Source organism: Gopherus flavomarginatus, chromosome 7 (genome assembly GCF_025201925.1).
Source record: "Gopherus flavomarginatus isolate rGopFla2 chromosome 7, rGopFla2.mat.asm, whole genome shotgun sequence".
In the NCBI taxonomy this organism is placed as follows: domain Eukaryota; kingdom Metazoa; phylum Chordata; order Testudines; family Testudinidae; genus Gopherus; species Gopherus flavomarginatus.
Genome location: NC_066623.1, coordinates 107,077,376 through 107,096,436, shown reverse-complemented (window position 1 = coordinate 107,096,436; position 19,061 = coordinate 107,077,376). Strand labels below are relative to the sequence as shown.

At 41.7% G+C, this 19,061-nt stretch overlaps 1 protein-coding gene across 3 annotated transcripts in view; it reads right to left on the bottom strand.

The window, feature by feature from the left end:
• The window catches only part of FAF1 (Fas associated factor 1), a 318,043-nt gene that overhangs the window by 215,794 nt on the left and 83,188 nt on the right, over positions 1-19,061 (bottom strand). For all 3 annotated transcript variants that reach the window (XM_050961673.1, XM_050961674.1, XM_050961675.1), the window contains 2 exons: positions 17,390-17,481; positions 16,033-16,121 (listed from right to left, as the gene is read on the bottom strand). In XM_050961673.1, the coding sequence (XP_050817630.1) occupies positions 16,033-16,121; positions 17,390-17,481 (181 nt within the window). The remainder of the gene's footprint in view (positions 1-16,032; positions 16,122-17,389; positions 17,482-19,061) is intronic.

Here is a 19,061-nt window from a genome sequence, read left to right as displayed (position 1 = left end):
TTTCCAAAAAAAACAAAAAAAGAGGCTGCCTCTAAAATCCTCTCTTGAGAAGTATCAATCATTTCCGTTCTTCCAGCATGCCGAGAGATTAAATACAAATATATATGTTTTTTAAACTAATAATTCTTGATACAATGTTCTAATACTACTCACCCACCAATTTAGCTACAGGGATAGGAGCCAAATCTCATAAATCTATTCATTCAAGTTGACTTTACACATGCAAGTAGTTCTACTGACTACAATATTCCAGGCCATCAAACTGGCCTGTGTTGTGAGACGGACTCAGTTGTCCAGGCTCATGGGAACATCATCCTGGACTCACCGAGAACGTCAGTGAGATTCCTTGCAAGCCACACGTATCATAAATATATGTAACCGACCTGACAGTCTCAAATAAGCCATGGAAGAAATTTAAAGGCAATATGCAGCCCAAAGCAATCCCTTCCCCAGGGCTGCCCAGAGGATGAGGGGGCCTGGGGCAAAGCCCTGGGGCAAATTTCAGGGGCCCCTTCTATAAAAAAAAAAGTTGCAATACTATAGAATACTATAGTCTTGTGGGGGCCCTCATGGGGCCCAAGGCCTGGGGCAAATTTCCCATTAGGTAAGATCTTTTTAAGATATAAGGATTTTCCACCAAAAAAATCTCAGAGTTTTAGATGGATAGATATGACACATGGTAATTAACATTTCCATTTTACATTTTCAGATTTATACACGCTCATGTCAACAGAAATCCAAATTTACTGTAATTACAGATTATTTACATTAACACAAAATAAGAAATCAGTATGTAAATTTAATGTTTGTTGTAGCTAATGCAGCAGGAGATGGCAGATTAGATTCAAGCAGCAATCAGTTAGAAAATCTGGCTAACATGTAAATGAGCAGAAGCCCTTATGTTTACATTCTATTGCATTTTAAACGTCAGGATTTTAAAACTGTCTCATGAGCAGATGTGAAAATAAAACGTTAATCTTACCATTATTATTGAAGCTCTTAAAGTAACTAAAGCAAGCTCTAGCTCCTATCCAGCTAAACAGACAATACTAATAATTGCAGTTGCAGATTACATCATTCTTAATTAACACTCTGCTACAGTTGTTAACATACACCAAGACACCATGTCACAATCATCACCGCTCTGTAACAATCTTAAAATTGCAGTTGAAGAATTGGCCTATTACTCTGTAGGTACTTTTTATTCCTATCTACACATGTGATTAAATTGCTCAGATAAATTAGAATCTGTACTAGAGAAAATACAGCATTTTACAACACTCTCTTAAAGAAACCAAAATTTTTTTTTAAATCCATATGGCCAAGCAGCTTTTATCTGTTGTGGTCCAGTAAGTTAAAAATGAAACATTACAAACCTTTAAGCAGTTCACAGAACACTTTGCTATAAAACGCCAGACTTCTGTTCACCAGGGGGGCAACCTGCAGAATCCAGCTCGGGGGTGGGGAAGGGGAGAAGGGAGTCCACAGAGATGGCCTAGCAGTGAATTTGTGGGGGAAGGGAAGGAAGACAGGATGCTTTGGGCCACATGAAGTCTTGTGAAACCCCTTCCATCGTGTTTGCCATTGCCTCCTTTGTGCACTTTGGCCAGTTGGGATGCAGCATTTTAGGGAGCAGAGGAAGGAGGGCCAGGGTAAGAGAACACACATACGAAAAATCCCAGATCTGGCAAAACAGGTGGCAGGGAATTTACTCCCTGGCGAATTAAAAGACAAACATCCTCCAACTTCCTCCCTTTTTATTTTTTCTACAGGTTTTGGGTGGCTGAATGTGGTAGTCTACACCAACTAACAACATTCAAACAGGACATGTAGATTTAATTAATTAGTTATATTTGTATATAAAGATTTCATTTTTTTTTAAAGTTACCTTAATACATCAAATAAAACTAGGCAGGTTTTCAGAAAAAATAACTATAAGAGGTATTTTTTTTGCTACACATTGATAACTGTTTTTTAAAGATAATTAGGGTGTGCTGAATCCAAATATGGTTGTTACCAAGCTGTATGTTGTGTATTAAGATCTCTAAAGAGCGAACAAAGCAACACACAGAAATTGCTGAAGTGTAAAACTTTATTTTCTTTCATTTTAGGATTAACATACTTCAGTTGGATCTTTATTAGCAGTAGAATGTAACCAAAGTGATCAAATAATATGAACAACCTTTTTCTAAAGCTATTATATGTCAGTTTCTTACTTGTAAGAGGTATTACAAATATTTTAATGCATTATGCAACCATGACAGAGCATGTTTACAGGGCTCTTATAACTTGAGCATTAGTACCTTGAAACAAAAGTATATACCGTGATTAAACTAATCAGAAATTTAAAAAATATTTTCTATACTAAACATTAACTAAATATTTACTGCATACAAGTTAAGTGCACGTTAGTGTCGTACTATTTCAAGAAACTTTGGTATTCAGTGCAAGACAACATCTTATTAGGTCACTTCTTATATGACACATCTAATTATCAATACTGTCCTTAAGCACTAAGGGCAGGTCTACACTATGGCTTAACTTGATCTAACTTACATCACATGGGGCTGTGAAAAAGACACACGTACCCCAGCGACGCAAGTTTTGCACTCTCCACACCAGGGCTACGTCAGCAGGAGACACTCTCCCGCCAATATAACTTCCGTTTCTCGCTGACTGGAGTAATCATGCAGCTGGGAGAGCACGCTCCCGCTGGCATAGCGTGTCTTCACCAGACGTGCTACAGAGGTGTAGCTGCATTGGTGCAGCTGTGCCAATGTAGCGCTGTTGCGTAGACTTGCCCTAAGTGTCAGATATATTGACGCAACCACATTCCAGTTCTCCACGTTTGCATGTTCCTGTACAAATAAATAATTCTCTCCTGTAGCACCCTGTGCCCTGCTGTGCAGCACAGAATATTGCCTCCATGCAGTTTTCTGCTATTGGTAGAAATGACAGGAGCTGTGGCACCAGACCTCTGACCTCTTGCTTCCAACCCATTGTATTTGGAGGAAGTAGTACTGGATTTGGGCAGTAGGTGTTTGTATTAGTTGTTCAGATTAAAATATTGCAAGACCCTCCTTATTATCTTTTCTGGAAGCAGAATGAAGTTCATCCTGTTACTTGTAAGAGGTACATATCTGCCTCCCGGCACTCTTTAAATGGGTCTTATACCTATTGAGCATTTTTGTCTGGTAATACTCTTAATAGATATCTTGCAGTAGCTGTCAAACACAACATCTATTCTGTGGAAATGCATTCCAGTCCTATGTGATGTTTTTACAAATATGTCTGCAAGGTCTTCAAATGTTTTGGCTCCACACGGCTCCAGTCTTGCACCAAAGCTTGTGCATCTATCACAAGATAACTTCTCCCAACAGCGATTACTGTTGGTGGGCAGGGACACCAGCTGTCAGTACATCACCCAGTATTGCTTTTGTGACTATTCTTAGACTGCCATCTGTCTGTGCAAATGCCAAAGGGACAGGCATTAAATCGGGTTTCTAAATCCACAAATTCACAATCCTACCAGGTTCACAGGCAGTTTCTCCATGAAGCTGTCCAGTTGCACTTGTCCTAGGATCTTTGCATTCAAGAGGGTGTCTTGTATGGCTTCAGTAGCCAGATCTTTTGTTGTAATATCTTGCAATGAAGTGGGTGGTTCCTCCCCAGAGAAAAACCTTAAATCTTTGAAGTGTTTGTATGAGTGCATCCTCATTTTCATTATTGTTGCTTGCTTGCCTTTCTTGACTCATTGTGAATAAGTTGGTCACCCAAGCCAATATGGAACATGGCTCTAGTATCTGCTGAGATACGGGCTCTCAGATTGTAAGACAAGGCCTATCTGCTGAGGGCTGAGTCAGTCTTGGTGATGTCTACAATTCCACCTTTTTCTTTCCTATGCCATAAAGCCACTCTTGGCTGTGATCAGGGTCTACTTGGTTGAATTTCTGACATGATCTCTTGACAACAAAGTTAGCCTGCTGAAACTCCTTGAGCACTTCAGCCGGCAGCTGATGCATTTCTTTGATGTAGATAGCACCTTACCTTGCATAGCTTGTGTGGTCATAGCTCAGGAAGAATGGCAACATGCATTTGAAGGTGAAGAGATGCAGCTACCAATTTCCCTCTCTCTGGGCACAGTTGAACATGAATAATAGAGTCACCATTTCCATGTACTGTCACCAAAACCTGAAGTTCACAGTACTTTCACCTTTTCAGGTAAAAAATGTGGAGATGAAAATTTGAAATCTTTGTGAAGTACTAATTGACATGAGCTCACCATAAAAGAATGTGATTGATCGGTTTTGCCAAAATCCTCTTTGAGCTCTTGATCATGCGCGGCTATAAAGTCCAAGAGTTGTGGACGAATCACGTACCACAGTGCTCAAAATGTCAGTCTGTGAGCCCCACATTGCCCTGGCACATGACTTGACATTCATAGTTTGTTTTACTGTGTTCCATCCAAGCATTTGCTAGTCCTGAAGACTGCGTGGGATGGCCTATAAGTTTTTGAAAGTTCATTGAGATATGGAGCCCTCCTAATTGTGGAATAAGACAGCTCTGTACTCTGGAGCGACCCATTGTAGTTCCATCAGTTTATAGCTCACAACTTCATCAACAGTTAAAACCTCGTACTGTTGCTCAAACAGGTATGCATCTCTGTACAACAGTATGGAGGGAGCATAACTCATGGGCAAGGGCTTGAATGGATTGGCAAGTATCCAATGGTAGTTATTGCTCATTCTGGTGTCATGTGCAATTGGGTGAAATGTGCCCATTCACATTCTGGGTTCTCATTTTGACGTTTAATTATAAAGGCCATATCAGACGCAATTGCCTGTACTGAAGCTTTGCAGTTTTCTTCAGAATCAGAGAATCACTGTTTTCAAATAAGGTCCTTGAATATTGGTTCAGTTTTACTATTTCTTACACTGGCTAGTATGTCTGTGTCAATTGTATTTAGGAACATTGAGTGGATGTTGTTTGATGGCTTAGACCATTCAACATCACACCAGAAGCAGATCCTCTTTGCTAAGCAGTGACTTGTGTTGCACAGAATGATGAGAAGCATCACTTATGTCAATATTGTGGGCTGCACAGTGAACAAACTTCCTGGGAATCAGGATGAGAGAACAATAATACCATTCTCACCATCTATAGTTAGTAGGGTTCTCTGTTGAGCTATGTTCACTTTTAGGATTCCGTCATAACTAATGCAAATACATAATGTGGTAAAATACCGCTGCTTTCATTATCTGTTCACACATCTTCAATGAAGTTACAGAAATGAGTCTCTGTTTGAGGCACACTTTTTGACAAAACATGCAGCAGCATCTCCAGTCCATAGGTTTCCCTAAACAGGACCGTTGCTGAGTGGTACGACTGGCATGCCGTGCTTTCAAAATCCACTTGACTACTTCCTTCACCTAAAACACGTTCGACCATTGCTCGCCCTCATACAGTATGTTTGTTGATATAGAACATCGCCAAGGTGTTGTACGCTCTCAGTTCTCTGACACTGATATGCAGAGCAAGGTCTGCCTGAGACCAGAGGCCTTGAGTTCTGAGGTCCCCTACATGAGCTCCCGAGCCCAGATCCGAGGTGTCTGTCACCAATGAGAGAGAGGGCTGAGGGCTGGCAAAGGGCACTCCTGCACAAACCACTCGCGGGTCGAGTCATCATAGGAGGGAGTCCAACATCAGGAAGGGTTATAATGCCATCCAGAGCATCTCGGGCTGGCCGATACACCAATGCCAGCCAAGACTGGACTGGGCGCAGTCTGAGTCTGGCGTGCTGTACCATGTAGGTGCACGCAGTCATGTGTCCCAGCAGCTTTAGGCAGTTCCTTGCTGTGGTCACAGGGAACTGTCTGAGACCCCATATCATGTCCCAAAGTGAGCGAAACCTGGCTTCTGGGAGGTACACCCTGGCTTGAGTTGAGTTTAGGACTGTGTCTATAAACTCTATCCTCTGCACTGGGGACAGAGTAGATTTGGCCTTGTTTAGGAGAAGACCTAATTCGAGGAAGGTCCTTCTTATGACTTCGACCTAACTCTCCACTTGGGCTCAAGTGGCCCTTGATCAGCCAGTCGTCAAGGTAAGGAAAAACCTGTATCTGGCGCTTGTGCAGGAACGCCGCGATGACTGCCATGCATTTTGTGAATACTCGGGGAGCTGTCGACAGTCCGAACAGGAGGATAGCAAACTGATAGTGGCCACTGCTCATCACTTAGTTTCTGTGATGTGGGACTACTGCAATGTGAAAATACGCATCCTACAAGTCGAGGGCGGCGTACCAGTCTCCTGGATCCAGTGAGGGGATAACAGAGGTTAGTGAGACCATGCAGAACTTGAATTTCTTTACAAACTTGTTGAGCTGCCACAGGTCAAGATGGGTCTGAGGCCCCCCTTGGCCTTCAGTATTAGGAAATACCGGGAGTAAAAGCCCTTGCCCCTTAGCTCCTCAGGAATCTCCTCCACTGCCCCCACCGAGAGGAGGGACTGCACTTCTTGAATTAGAAGTTGCTCGTGAGAGGGGTCCCTGAATGGGGACAGGGAAGCGAGTTGAAGGGGTGAGGGGGCCACAGAACTGGATGGAATATCCCCTCTCTACCGTGCAGAGCACCCAACGGTCTGAAGTAGTTCGGGACCAGGCATGGTAGAAAGAGGACAGACGGGATGAGAAGGTAAGAGGGGAAGGATCCAGAGTCTGCACTGGTGAGCCGTCCTCGACCGCACCTTCAAAAGAGTGGTCTAGGTCTGGCCAGAGTTTTGCCCAGAGGAGGGATGTTGCGTTCTCCTATGACTCCTGATTCATCTACGCAGTGTGTCCTGGCGGCTCTGCGGCTGGTAAGGCTGAGGGGCATGCTGAGACATAAAATGCCTCATCTGTTTTTTCAGAAAAAAGGGAGAATCCCTCGAAGCGGGTCCTGTATAGTCTGCTGGACCTCATGGGGCAGTCCAGAGACCTGTAGCCAGGAGCCTCCCCTCACCACCACTCCAGTGGGCAGCGTGCGCGAGGCTGCATCCGCCGCTTGCAGAGAGGCCAGGGAAACCAACTTCCCCTCCTTCACAAGTGCGGAGAACTCCACCCAAGAGTCCTGAGGCAGGAGTTCTGCAAACTTAGCCATTGTCGAGCAGGTGTTATGTCCATAGTGACTTACAATGGCCTGCTAGTTGGCTATGCGGAGCTGCAGGCCCCCGGTCAAATAGACCTTTTGGCCAAATAAGTTCAGCTTCTTGGCGTCCATATTTTTAGGGGTAGAGTGTTAGAACCCCTGGTGCTCTCTCTGATTGGCCGCATTGACCACCAAAGAGTCTTGGGGAGGATGGGTACAAAGGTATTCAAACCCCTTAGATGGTATGAAGTAACACCTCTCGGTTTTCTTGGCCATAAGGGCCAGAGATGAGGAGGTCTGCCACAGATTTCTGGATATGTCAACTACTGGTTTGATCAGTGGCAGAGCAACCCTGGATAGGCCAGAGGGAGCAAGGATGTCCACAACAGGGTCCAAATCCTCCTCCACCACCTCAACCTGTTTCCCCCGGCTTTGTGCAGCCTGCCTCAATAGCTGCTGGAGAAAATGGCTGTCCTCGAGAGCTGGGGCCATCAATGTTCTCGCGACCGCTTCATCAGGCGAGGATGAGGATGGGTAGCAGGCCCTGTTCGCTATCCTCAGCCCCTTTGGGATCCCTCAGCACATGGTACTTGAGCTACGGTGCCGGTGCTATTGGGGGATTCGACACGGCAGCTGGTGCCAGGGCCGACAAATCCAGTGGTGCCGAGCCTGATGGTGCCAGTGGGGTCGAAGTTGGAGCCCTGGGTGGTGCCGTTGCCTGGAGAGACGGTGCCGGAGCTGGCTGTGCCAGCGGTGCCACTCCCTCGGAAGACAGTGCTGCTGGCGGCAGTGCTAGCATTGTCTGTGGCACAAAGGATGCCGAAGACACCGACGCAGTCTTGGATCTCGGAATGTGGACTTGGCTCTGGCTTTGTTGGTAAGCCCAGGGTGTCCAGAAGGGCCACTGAGCAGACGGCTGCCACTGTTGCTGCCACGGTGCTGGATATGGCTGGTGACTCCGTCAAAACCTGGACGTCCTGCTCCGTGATCTGCTGGAGCAATAAGAGTCCTATTCAGAGTCAGAGGTGGAGGGCCACGGAGGAGCAGTACCCTGGCTCACCGGTGAGTGGAGCCACGAAGCCAGGGAATGGTGCAGCCTGTCTGTCTGCACAGGCGGTGCCAGGGGTGCTGGTGATGGAGACCAGTGGGCCCTCATGGCTGGCTTGTCCCTGGAGTGGAACAGGGGGTGCACGGTCACTGTCAACTTGTCCCTCCTCTATGAGATGGATGGCACAGGGAGGCGCATCAGGTCTGTGGCCACCTCAAACACCTCTGGCGTCGATGGTAACTGTATGTCCCCTTGGTGGTCCAGGGACTGAGGAGGGGTCAGGCTCAACTGGACCCTAGCTGGGGCAGGAGTCGATGAGACCCTGGGCGGAAGCAAGGAGGGGCGGTCTGTCCCGACACACTCCTGGACACCATAGACCCCTTAGGTTTCAAGAGGGGTGATCGACCTCTTACCTGCCTCTTCTTCTTTACCGGCACCAGGGATGAAGAGCAGTGCCATGCTGAGGCCTACTTCTTATGGCCCAAGCTGTGGCAGTGCCAGGGGGCCTTAGAGTCCTTAGTCGGGACCGTTTTGCACACCGATGGTGCCAGAGCGCTGCGCACCGATGAGGACGTGCTCGATGCCGGTTCAGTGGGTCCCGGGTTGGAGTGTGGACTCAAAGCCGCCTCCACCAATAGAAGTTTTAGTCTCTGTTCCCCGTCTTTGAGGGTTCTGGGATGGAAACCCTTGCAGATATGGCACTTCTTCTGCTGACTCTTACCAAGGCACCGCAAGCAGGAAGAGTGAGGATCACTCTTTGGCATAAACTTGCCACAGGCCTCGCAGAGCTTAAACTCTGGAGACCCAGGCATACCCCAGGAGGGGAAACTTGTGGGAGTGGGGGGGAAACCAACTAACTATAACCATAAGGAACAACTATTAACTAACTGAGAAACCATATACACCATATGCTATCAGACACTGCTAAAACGCTTGCTGCAGGAGCAAGTGAAGTTACAGCTCGCCGTCACCAGTGGCAAAAAGAAACTGAGGGAGTGGAGAGTTGGAAGGGCCCTATATTGGATGCCATGAAGGTGTAACTCCCTACGGATGCTGCTAAGGGAAAAATCTTCTGACTGGCGTGCACGCGGCGCACATACACCTGGGTGGAATGGACATGAACAATCACTCGAAGAATTCTACATATCCTTCACCACATACAACCATCCCACTACCACCAAGATGGACCAGTGTGGCTTGGATGACGAAGTGCTAGCTGAACCTGAATCCGAGCAAGTCACAGGTGATGCTGGTGGGGAGAGGAGATTATTTTGAAGAACTTGCAGATACAGAGCTCTCTCCTTTGGATGAAGATACACATATATAATCAGATATACTGATTAATTCAGTCTATAGTCTAGGAGTACTATTGGATTCCTTGCTGATACTGAGCTCTTCGATAATAGCACTTTCTATCATCATCACTTGGTCAGGAAACTCCATCCCATTCTGGCAGATGAAGACCTGGCCTCAGTTATTCATGTTTTCATCACCTCTTTGTTGGATTACAGCAAAGCTATATACCTGGGAATGAAGGCTTCAGCACTTAGGTAATTCCAACTAGTTCAGAATGAAGCAGCACTTCTCAGCAACACCGGTTACTGTAAAAATATCACACCTGTCCTCCAATGTCTAAACTGGTTTCCCACAGAATTTTGACTCAACTTCAAAGTCTTGGTCCATGCAGATTCCAAGCCCAGAAGGTACGATTGTGATCCTCTAGTCTGACCTCCTGTATAATACAGGCCATAATAATTTCTAGAGAGCATATATTTTAGAAAAGCACCCACTCTAGATTTAAAAGTGGTCAGTGATGGAGAATTCACCACAAGCCCCCACAATCATTCCAATGGTTAATTACTCTGTTAAAAATATATGTCTTATTTCAAGTCTGAATTTGTCTAATTTCAACTTTCATCCACTAGATTATATGATACCTTCCTCTGCTAGATTGAAGAGCCCATTATTAAATATTTGTTCGCCATGTAGATACTTCTAGATTGTAATCAAGTCATTCCTTAACCTTCTCCTTGTTAAACTAAACAAATTTAACTCTTCAAAGCACTCCATGACCTGGGCCCAGGATAGCTAAAGGATCATCTAAAGGTCTAGGACAAAAAAGCATGGTTGAGAACTCTGCTCCTCTGGCTCAGTGGAACACTATACATAAGATAAAGCTCATCTGTGCAGCAGACAGAACTGTCTCTAATGGCAGTTCAAGACTGTGGAGCAAACTGCCCCAAGAACTAAGGACCACCCTTGACCTCACCACTTTCCACTCCAAAAAGCAAAGCACATTTCTTAGACCTTATCGTCTCCAGTATAAGCACACAGCAAACGAGAGGTGTGTGTGTGTTTTATACATACACAAAAACACACGTACACAAAGACACTATCAAAACAAGAGACAATGCTGATCACGCCTCTCCCTCAGGGGAGAGGATGAGAGAACAAACACATGACAGATGTGTAGTCATACTGCTTAATGCACAACTGGAAGGCACTCAGATATTATGGTGATGAGCGAGGTATAAAAATCTAGGGAGAATAGAATAGAAATCTTGGCAGATTTTGTTGTATAAACTGTTCAACCACTTTGCTGTAATGTTTAGATACTAGCCCTGATCAGTGGAGGTGTTCAGATGACTCAGCCAACCTTGAAGATTAGATTAGATCATGAAAACTGTATGTTTGTAGGAGACGCTGTGCATAAACCATACAGGAGACGGGAGGACCCTGATGTCAAGAATAGGAACAAGGTGGGAGCTTATAGAATTATAGTCAGATGTCTTCCTTGAAGAAGGACACGTGTGTCAAATAACATAGGCTGGAATCTCAGATTTTTGAAATACCACATTGCTCTAAAATAGGGCTGTTGATTAATCGCAGTTAATTCATGCAATTAACAAAAAAATTAATCGCATTTAAAAAAATTAATTGTGATTAATCACCGTTTTAATCACACTGTTAAACAATAGAATACCAACTGAAATGTATTAAATATTTTGGATGTTTTTCTACATTTTCATATATATTTATTTCAATTACAGCACAGAATACAAAGTGCATATTATTTTTATTACAAATATTTGCACTGTAAAAATGATTAAAAAAGTATTTTTCAATTGACCTCATACAAGTACCGTAGTACAATCTTTTTGCCGTGAAAGTGCAATCTACAAATGTAGATTTTTTTTTTGTTACACAACTGCATTCAAAAAACAAAACAATGTAAAACCTTTAGAGCCTACAAATCCATGCAGTCATACTTCTTGTTCAGCTAGTCACTAAGACAAACAAATTTCTTTACATCTACAGGAGATAAGGCTGCCCTCTTCTTATTTACGTCACCAGAAAGTGAGAACAGGCATTTGCATGGCACTTTTGTAGCTGGCATTGCAAGATATTTATGTGCCCGATATGCTAAACATTAGTATGTTCTCACTTTCAGGTGACATTGCAAACAAGAAGTGGGCAGCATTATCTTCTACAAATGTAAACAAATTTGTTTGTCTGAATGATTGGCTGAACAAGAAATGGGACTGAGTGGACTTGCAGGCTCTAAAATTTGACATTGTTTTATTTTTGAATGCGGGGGGGGGGTTGTACAGAATTCTACATTTGTAACTTCAACTTTCATGATAAAGAGATTGCATTACACTACCTGTATTAGGAGAACTGAATAATACTATTTCTTTTGGTTTTTTTATATTGCAAATACTTGTAATAAAAAATAAATACAAAGTGAGCACTGTACACTTTGTATTCAGTGTTTTAAACAAATTCAATATATTTTAAAATGTAGAAAACATCCAAAAATATTTAAATGGTATTTCATTGTTAATAGTGCAATTAATCACAATTGATTTTTTTAATCACCTGATTAATTGCAATTAATTTTTGTCCTCACTTGACAGCCCTACTCTAAAGATATTATATGTTGTGATCATTTATCTCTAGTACAAACCAGGAGTGCATTTGAAGAGACAGACAGAAAGGACGGTCCAGCGGTAAGGATGCTAGTCTAAGACTTAGGAGACCTCAGTTCAAGTTACTCTTCTACCACAGACTTCCTGTGTGACCTTGGGCAAGTAATTTAACCTCTGTGCCTCAGTTCCCCAACTGTAAGGCGTATTGTGACGATAAATAAATTAAAGAGCTTGAGGTGCACAGACACTATGGTAACAGTCACCATATAAGTAGCTAATACTGACAGATAGCTATCCAGATGGATTTCATGAATACATAGCAAAGTTCCTTAACATCCATTTTAATGATAGAAGTTACCTGTATTTCTTAAAAGAAGGATGCTGTCAAACTAATCTGAATTGTCACTGACCTAACAGTAGGCAATATATAGTGTAACTGCGTTTGGTACATTGCCTCAATTAAATGCGTTTTGATCTCCATTGATGCTTTAATTGGTGGCAAGCTTCCCCTTTCATCTAGAATTTATGACTTCAGGGAGACGATCTAACTTCAAATCATCCACATTTAAGTAGCCACTAATTAATCATCATTTATTATCCCAAAGCTTCCAAATTTATTTTTAAAATACCCAGAACTAATTCCCACTGAGCAACAAGTTTAAACTGTAAAGTAGTGACAATAATCTTTGATTTTACTAAGCAATGCAATATTATTTTTAAAAGTGTTCAAATCAAGTGGTCATATAATATTATCATCACATTATTTTTATCCAAAAATATAAAAGAGGACTCAGAACTCATAAGCATTCCTTTAAAATCTGTTTATTTCAATTACAATAAATAAAATTTTAAAGTGGAGCAGCCATCTCAAGCTCTGGGCATCTTTACAACATTAAACAATTTTCAATATTACAACCAGAGCTGGTCAAAAAGATTTGAATTTTCTAAATTGACTGAAAGGCAACCATTTTTTAAATCAGCTTATAGAATTGGTAAAAGATGTTTCAAAAATTCAAGACTGAAAGTTTTCCACTATTTAACCATTTTTCAACTATATGTATCTACACAACTGTTCACTGCCTTGCACTTCAACTGTAATTGCTACCAACAAACCGAACTCTAATATAAATAATATCACCCCTTAACCCCTCACTGTGTGGCCTGTCCAAATGCCCGCACTTCTAAAATAGATGAGCTTTGCCATGTCCAAAAGGTTAACAAGTCTGACTCTGGTGGTCCAATGGGGTGAAGAGCATTTTAAAAGTTCGCAAACTATCACAGAGTATGTTACTGACAGTCCTCATGCCCCACATTTTTTGAAAAAACAGCAAGGACATTCCTGTATGAGTGCCTCTACTTATCACAGCCACGGCGCTATAACATGAGGAAAGGCACTTTTTCTTGTAACCTAGTCCCAAGCTTCTAAGGCTCTAGATTCTGATTCAGCACATTAATTAAACTCATACCTAATTTTAACCATGTGAGGAGTCCCACTGACTTCAACATACAGCTCTGGACACACGAGCTAAAGCTATTTTCTAATAGACATTCTTGATATGAGACTTTGTGGTGCATGACCAACCTCTAACGACACATGGCTGAACCCCCAAACTAAACAGGAATATCTCTATATCAATCCATAAAAGGGTGAGGAAAGGAGGAAAATTAATCTTTAGATTTTTAAAGATGATGTACAAACCTGTATTTTTCATTCCTTCTCTACCATCTAACCCCTTTCCTCCCCAACCCTGAGGCTGTTTCACAGTTACCATATTAGTTTAAATGCTTAATTGGGAGCCTTAAATCATTGCCCAAACCAGCTCTTAAGTACCCCAACCACTAATATACCAGTGTGAAAACACAGCATAGATGCTGAGATTGAAAGGGAATAAGCACTCAACTCCCATTGATGTTATGCAAATTGAGTAGCTAACTCCCTTATGACTTTTAAAATCCAGGCCAGGGTATTATTCATTGCCTCTGTGAAGCAGACTTTTGTGAGCAAATGCCTTATGATAATATTGGAATATACATTACTAGTAGTTAAGCTACAAGACTTATTTTTCCAACTGATTCTCAATCATGATCATCAGTGACATGATAGCGTTGGCAACTCTCTCCTGCAGAAAGTCCAAAGTTCTTCTATCCAGTTACAAGGTTAGGTTACATTTCTTAAGACTATAAGAATAAATTGCAAACAAGTGGCAACATGTGGCTCAACTCACAATTCACAATTGTCTACTTTCTTGATTTTTAGTTAGACTACAATTACAGCTATTAGACTCAATTACTGTGCACCCCCTAGTGGCAACGTAATAATGTTACCTAGTTTTTTTACTAGTTACATGTATTGTTCTACATTTTGGAAACAATTTTTGGCTAAGTATACGAATAATAACTACTTTATGATAAATAATCTGTTCTACCTTATATTTAGTTGTGACACTTAGAGTACACTGAAGAAGTGCTGCTCTGCATAAGCTTGAAACCTTGTCTCTCCCACCAACAGAAGCTGGTCCAATAAAGATATTACCTCACTCATCCTGGCTCTCCAATATTCATTTATGGCAGTGAGAATTACATTTCACTCTTCAGAAAATAATAAATGTATTAATTTTCAAAATGTTCCAATATCCACTGATGTCTCTAAGTTATTTTAACATAGTAGCTCTTTATTTGAGGATTTAACACTCTAAAGTGTAACATGGAAGAGAATTTAAAATTTCCTTTATTGAAGAGAATTATACAGCACCTCTACATACACTCATATATCCACAAGTTCAACAGGAGAGGGCAGCACTGTAACATTTTAACCATTTGGAAAGGAAGATGGCAAAACTGCTGGTGACCTGGTAATGATTTGTAGATATTTATGTTTAAAGTAACTGCTATCACATGCATCTGAAGAAGTGGGTATTCACCCACAAAAGCTCATGCTCCAAAACGTCTGTTAGTCTATAAGGTGCCACAGGATTCTTTGCTGCTTTTACAGATCCAGACTAACACGGCTACCCCTCTGATACCTGCTATCACATGATAAATCCTTGAATGCCAGTATCCACTATTGTGTGCACAAAAATTGCATTCACTCAAACATTACCCACACTTAGCAGTAGCAAAAATCTGTGTATACAATTTATACAGTCTGACTTTACAACAGATGAGAGTTAGAGAATTTGTGTTTGCAAAATTTCTTTTCAATAAATGGGTTTTGAGGTTTAAATCTTAAGACTTATACACAGTGGTGCAAGTAGGGCAGTATGGTACACCGTACCATTAAGAAATGTATTGCCGGTACACCATACTGGAAAGACAGAGGAGCAAAACATGGGGCCGCTAGGTGGCCCCACGCCGGCAGCTCTTCCGGCACGGTTGTACCACTCCCAGTCTCACCCCCATCCGTTCCATGCAGCTGCATCTCCTGTCTGGAGTCTGTCTGAGGAGGGCTGGGGGCGGCATAGCCATGCCAGAGAAGCTGCCTGCATGGGGCTGCCCAGTAGTCCCACGTTCTGCTCCTTTCACTGCTGCAGTTCCGAAGACGCCTGTGGTTCAGAAGTCCGTATCCAGCACAGCGGGAGGACAGAGCCCCTGCCCCCTCAGTGCTCCCTCCCTGGGGAGGAATCACGGGGGGGGGGGCCATGTGGAGAGGTCATGTGCCCCCCTTTAGCTGGTGTCCCTCCTTTGTGTCCCTCCATGAGTCGCCAATGTGCAGCATACCAGTAAGAAATAAATTCTACTTGCACCACTGCTCATATATTAAAAAGTGTTTGCACCTACTGAGTGCAGATGCATGTAAATGTACACTCAGTTTTGCATGCATGCAACTAGAGGCCTAGCAGATGCTCTTTTGAAAGTTTACCCCAGTCTTTCCATAGAAATAAAATAAGGCACCATCTAAATTCATATTCATAAATGTATGACAAAGAGCCTTACCCAGAATTACTTGAAGAAGGTGGCGGAAGATCAGGTGTTAGAACATAAAGACTGTTATTTTTTGGTAAGTGTAGAGTTTTTAAAACAGTCTGCAGAAAAAAAGAAAACATTTGTTCAAGAACTGTAGATTATGGGGGTTTTTTATCTTTTGCCTTTTTTAAAAACATTATTTGATTTTTTAAAATTAGTTATAATACACATATTGAAAATAATTTATTGATCTGCCATAGTGAACTACTACGTTTGTAGGAGAATCCTTTCTAAAATACAGACAAGCAGACAAAACAGGAGCTCCCTTAGGCTAAGAAGAACAGTAAATGAACAGTCGTACAGACTTATATAGATAACTAAATTGGTTTACAGAAGTTGATTCTTTTCATACCAACTGTGCAAATTAAGGTGGGATGCAAGTCTAGATATGGTAGATCATTGGTTTGTATACGGGGCCAGCACTACCATTTAGGCGACCTAGGCAATGGCCTAGGGCACCAGAATTTTGGGGGGGGGGGGCGGCATGCAGGTCCGGTGGATCTACCGCAGTCATGCCGGTGGACGGTCCGCTGCTGGAAAGGCTCCGGTGGAGCTGCTGCAGTCATTTCGGCAGACGGTGCGCTGGTCTGAAGGCTCCGGCAGACCGTCCGCCGGCATGACTGTGGTAGGTCCACCGGACCCGCGGGGGGGGCGGCGAAATGGCCGTCCGCCTAGGGCGTCAGAAACCCTGGTGCCACTCCTGTTTGTATATGTAGGAGGTTTAAAATATTGGTGTTGCAGTCTTGGCAATGGAAGATGAACTGAAGGATAATCAGAGATCATGTTTGTGGCACAATGAATGCAATAGCCATCCGCTATATATATCCTGTTCAGCATGGCACAGAGTTACAGTTGACTGGGAAAGCTGAATTCTGTTATTTCTTAACTGTCCAATTATTTTGTTTGTTTAGATTTTTTTTCCATTTTATGTTAGCTGAACATTTCCTGATTAATCAATGTTTGTTTTTAAAACTTCGGAGTTCAGTTTTTCCCCAGTAAGCTGTTGATACATATTTACAAACAATGGTATAACCAAGAATTTTGCCTGAAGATGGAATTCTTTACTTTATTGCTAATTTAATAATGTGCATTTTACAGGTACCAATGTCAGACTGTACATGCAAATACTATCAACCGGACAACGTATATTGGGGTAAATAATGCATAATTCCACTTGCAACATTTTAAATGAACTGATTCTTTAATAATGTCACTAGAATCAAAATAATGTAGAAATCAACAGTGCTTGTGTTATGCTCACTTACAAGCACTTATTGGTTTCAAACATTTAAATCACTTCACTGATAAAACTGTAGGAAAAACTTACACTGTCATCTATGTCTCCAGTCTTCCAGCCTTTTAACAACATTTTTGATACAGGAATCTGAAGTTCATTTTCTAAAATGTGTTTGATCTCTCCTGTAGAGAAGGAAGAGAAAAAAATACCAACAAAATCATGTTTACATTCTTCTATATTTAGGAAAACAAAGCATCAGACCCTGCCTCACTTCAACGGAACAACATTATGGCTCCAAGGTCCAACATTCAACCCCTTTGTTGTTATATTATATCCATTTTCAAAAAGCATTTACTATTTGTGCATCTTTCTCCACTACATACAATACCTTCACATAAACAAACAAAAAAAACATTATTTCAGCAGCCCAGGCTTCTAGACAAAAACTAAAGAAAATGGGGAAAAACACACTTAGGGAAACTAATTTTCATTTAATGTTGCTAAAGTCCAAAAGGTCCATTTCAAATGAGGGGGAAGGGGATTGTAATACACGCATACTCCTCTCACAGCAGTGTCCTTTGATTTCAATATAAAATTATCAAGATTTTCAAAGACATCTAAAAGATACGGAGGACTTATCCTGTTCCCACTGACTTCAGTGGTGCAGGATCAGGACCTTAGACACACATCTTTCATTAGCAGAGTTTGGTTGGGAATTTTTTTACCAAACCTTTTTAGTCAAAAATGCTGATCCATCAAAACCAAAGCTATTCACAGGAAAAGGCCAGTTTCAAAAAATTTCTCATTTAAAAAAAAAAAACAAAAAACTTTTGAATAAATTTCAAAACTTTTTTTTCCCAAATATCCCATTTTGTCATTTTTAAGTGAAAATTTCAATTTTTTTGTTTCAAAACAAACACATTTTCAAATTTAAGCTAATAAAACATTTTTTTAAATCAACATCAAAATGAAACACTCGAAAATTTCAAAACAATACATTTTGATTGACACAAACTGATCTTTTTCCTCCAGGTCTCTGAAAATTTGAGGCTGAGTCACAAATTGGGATGTGAAATTTTTCAAAATCTCGATTTTTTCCCCAAGACAGAAAAACACATGAACTGAATCCTAAGAGCTGCTTTGAAAATATCAGCCAATAATTTTCTGATGGAATTAACAACGTTATAAACTAAATTCCTAGTCACCAAGTTCATTCAGGTACAGTAACAGCTCCATCAATGTTCAGACTTCAACATGAATTTGAAGGATCAGTTACATAATGAGGATTTGGCAGTTCAACCAAACACTTTTTTTTGTTTGTTTAAGAATAGGCATGAAATTTTAAGTCACAAGCGCAATCTGTCATTTATTAATATTCAAATTAAAATATAACACTAGTAGTTGACAACAAAAATTAATTGCTTAGGAATTATAGCAGAACAACTTGTTCTGAATCTTAATTTTAAAGCATAGTTAGGATGGTTCTTCGAGTACAGCCATTTTAAAATCAGTACAATTAAGATTAGTTTTCCAAAAGAAAGATTGCTTCCATGTTTTCCTTTGGTCCTCCCTGTATTTTTCCTCAACTTTCATACTGCAAGCAAAAGCATTCTGCTGACACCGCTGTGGGCTACACACGCAGTTTTAAATAAAAGGATATGATACTGCACATAGATGAGGCAAGCATCAAGATGAAGTACTGGCCGATGTAAATCTTCAAAAAAAAGAAAGATAGTTATTGATATCAATAACTGTCTCCCAG